General features: G+C 40.1%; 1 protein-coding gene across 1 annotated transcript; it reads right to left on the bottom strand.

The window, feature by feature from the left end:
* Nucleotides 1-237: 237 nt before the first annotated feature.
* Nucleotides 238-1,031, bottom strand: LOC147883168 (uncharacterized). Its single transcript, XM_087399255.1, has 3 exons — nt 934-1,031; nt 784-844; nt 238-705 (listed from the first exon to the last, which is right to left on the bottom strand). The coding sequence occupies exons 1-3, from the start codon at nt 1,029-1,031 to the stop codon at nt 238-240; spliced, it is 627 nt and encodes a 208-aa protein (XP_087255381.1).
* Nucleotides 1,032-3,820: the final 2,789 nt, after the last annotated feature.

Raw genomic sequence — 3,820 nt, 5'->3', positions numbered from 1 at the left:
GTAGACCATAAAGTATAACCATAAACTAATTCTCATCGGCGGAGTCATCCACAAATAAAGTCCATCGTCTCCTCTTCTCCCTCAACTCATAGTTATATGATTTGTCATTCCTTTCCATGTGCATGTCCATACTCTCTGCGTAAGTTGGCAATTCACTTCAAAATGAAACTCTTAAACTCCCTTACATGTGTAAATGAAAGGTATTCATTCAAAATAAAGAACAACATTTTTTACTCACTAGTCCAATGGTGCAGTAACATTGATTTCTTCCTCCTCGGCATCGACGTCCATGAGCATATGCTGCTGTGTAGATGATTTCACACCTGCATAAATAGCATCCACTACTCCTAGAAGTAGTCCAGTACATATCTTTGGGTCATTGTCCATTGCCAAGCAAGGGCGACCAGAGTGGAGTGCAGCCCTCAATCTTGGTCCTGTCCCTGCCTCCATCTCAAGAATGGAACCATTTGGAGGACACAACATCTCCAAGAACATAAGTATGAATGCAGGACTCTTCTCAAGAGATCCACGCCATGCACCTCCCTTGCCAACTCTTTTGGAACGATGGACTAAAGGCAAGTAATGTGGAAGCAAGTTGCCATCTAAATTCATCCTCATCATGGAGGCCACACCCTTTGCTAATTGCATGTTAAATGTGGGTCTTTGTCCTATCCTCCTCATAGCCATAGCATGGAAAACATAAGACTATTCAAAAAAGCATGAGTCAATTTCTATGTGATTTATGATACAGAAGTAGAAGCAAACATACATCTGAAGACTCACCTTCACACCAATCCCAAGTGTGTCTGAAATGCCTTGAGGTTCCATGCTTTGTACTATCCATCTGCTTGAAACAAGACAATATGTACCAGAATCAGACCCTAGCCTATAACCCGCAAGACTTCATGAAGTGTTCAACACAAATAAATTTACCTGCAAGCCACCTCCATTTTTAATCTTACTGCATAGCGCTCCACAGTAGGCAGAGTAGATGGAGAACAAAAAACCAATGTCCACCCATTGTCATCCATCACAGCTGCAGCAATGACCAAGGAAAGGAGATATGATCTTCTATGATAACATTCCAAGGTGGAACCTCTCCTTTACCACCTGTAGCATACCCTATGGGAAGATCCACAATGCAACAGTCCACACTCCATGTGCATTGTTTAGAGTTTTGTTTCTTCCCTTGTTGGTGTAGAAGTGCAAAAAAATTGTGTAATTCTTGATATCCATCTGCAAGCTGTGATTGCACTATCTCTTTGCCCAATTTGATATAGTCAAACTCCCATACCTTTACCCAACTCCTAGGTATGAGGGGATGTTTCCAACGTGGTAAAAAAGACGGTGGAACCCAAATAAATTCAATGGAGAAAGGCTTTCTCACTATCCCAAAGTCATCAAATTCTAGAGTATCTACAAACATAATGCATATCAAATGACAATACTAGACTAAAAGTCAGGATTCCCTATATTTTCCTTTTGTTTCTCCACCAACATCTTTTGTTGCTCCTCCAGATTTTTATGTTGCTCCTCCGTCATGTCTCCAGAGGATCCAGAATCAGATTTACATTGACCTTTCGAATGCCTTATCAAGAAACCCATGGAGCAAGTCAATCACAAAAAACTAGTTAAGAATAAGAGGCACGTAAATAACCAACATGAGAAATATACTTCTCTAGCATTAATGCCTCCTCCTCCACACACTTTCCACTACTCATCTCTATCCACCATGGACAATGCTTTCTCTCCCACTCTGAAAGCCTTATAGTTCCTTTTGCAGTCATGTCCTCACAAAAGACTTTATGTGTGTACATGCAATATGTAGGAGGATTGAGCACTGTCCATGCCTTGCAAATAGATGGAATGGTCTGTATCTTTTTTGTTTCTAGCAAATGAAGAATAAACCTATTCAAAACCCAGGCAGTTGAAAGCATAAGAACACTATGAAATAGAAATTCAAGAATGAGGCAATGAAAGATGAATGCTTACCTATAAACAACTCATTCACAAGGTCAACTTGTTTTGCAGGCATGGTAGCCACAGACATGAAGGATGCAAAAGGCTCATACAAATCACTCTGATGTCTTGCCACAATATCCTCAAAATATTTGCATAGTGTAGGATGCTCTGGCAACTCCCAAGAGAAACACCAAGAAAGGAAGCCTGAACCTGTGACAACAACCTATGACACTCTTCAAGAACTTGGTCCATAAAAACTTCCTTTGCAAGCCACCCAATGAAGGCATGGTCACTTGATGGAATTCCATAACAATTCTTCGAATTCAAATCAGACCCAAGTAAAGATAATAATGAAAGCTACCCAGCCTTGCTGCAAGAAGCAATGACCACTTGATACAACTTGTCTAGTGTAACTTTAGTGGTTGTGTCTTCATATGGCAAGGACCATAATTTGTGAAACCAATCTTTTCCATGTGCAGGATTTATTATTGACAAAATCTGTGAAAACCACACAAAAGAAATTCAGCGTGACATTTGAAAGCAATGCATAGTAATACTAGACAAAGGAAAATGCACACTCACCCTATGCACCTTTCTCTTGTATGTTTGAGTGACTGTTCTTTTAATACCAGCTATTTTAGCAACTCTTTCATCTTTATCCATTCCAGGAGGGAGCTTCTTACAAGCTGCTTCAAAATCAGATTTCCACTTGCCCTACAAAAGCAAGTATGCAGCAAAGCTATAATTCAAACTATATAGAGGAAGTGATGAAGCAAAAGCAGAAGGAAAGAAAGCATGAGGTAGAAAGTATAAGAACTCACAGCATAAACCATGCGACCAAGAATAGCCTGTGTGAGGGGATACCAAACCCTTCTTCCTTGACCAATCTTCTTTTGCCGTACAACCTCAATATTTTTCTTTTCTTCTTCCGTGAAATCCTCTAGAAATACTTATGCATCACAACTAACAAGTGTACTTGTATGATACAAGTAATCTTTACGATTTGTTGTGACAATTGCCTCTTCATTCAATCTGGACAAATGGAATCTATTTTAGCATTAAAGTTGAAAATAGAAATATGTTCTTGAAACAACTAGTGGAAGAAAGAAAGATGATACTCACAAGTTAAACCTTTGTAAAGCTGCAATCAGCCTCAACTCATTGTCAGGCTCTGGAGCTATAATATGTGCATGAATCCTGATATGCCTTGCCTTGTTATTAACAAAGACCTCCCCAATGCTCTCCATCCATGAGGCAGTTCGATGGTTTCCTTACCACACATATAACATCTTGTAGGACAAGAATTCCCATGCAGGAGTCTATTGAAGCTCATGCTCAAACTCATCATTCACAGCATGCCAATGCTTATCCCATGAAGCTCTTATCTCATCGTCCACCTCTTTGGTTGTCCCATCAGACATCCGAACTGAAATAATAAAGGACCCCTTTGTAGGGACATATCCCTCCATCTCAAATGCTCTCTTGAGAATGGAGAGGTCATTCCTAAGTTGTCTCACCTTAGGGTTAATAAGTAATTTTCACAAAGGGATACCGGGAGGTACCATTCCTCTATTGATAGTTATGGACTCAAGAAAATCACTTCCAACATTACTATCCATTGATTCAGGGACAAATTCATCACCTTCCGTATCAACCTTAGCCTTTCCACTATCCTTCTTGCTAGCAGACTCTTTCTCCACCGACATCTCTTCAACCTCCTCTGCATTTGGAGATTTGGCTTGTGTGTCAGCAGACGTGGGGGATGGTGTTGTTGGTGCTTGCTCTTTCTTTTTGGAAGTCTTTTTCTTCTTACCAGTAGCCTGTCTACCTATTGGAGATTTTCTCTTTCTTGACCTAG

The sequence above is a fragment of the Dipteris shenzhenensis genome, chromosome 28, assembly GCF_047967505.1.
Source record: "Dipteris shenzhenensis isolate YYH24624 ecotype China chromosome 28, Dip_SZ_1.0, whole genome shotgun sequence".
In the NCBI taxonomy this organism is placed as follows: domain Eukaryota; kingdom Viridiplantae; phylum Streptophyta; class Polypodiopsida; order Gleicheniales; family Dipteridaceae; genus Dipteris; species Dipteris shenzhenensis.
This window is presented reverse-complemented; position numbering and strand designations above follow the sequence as displayed.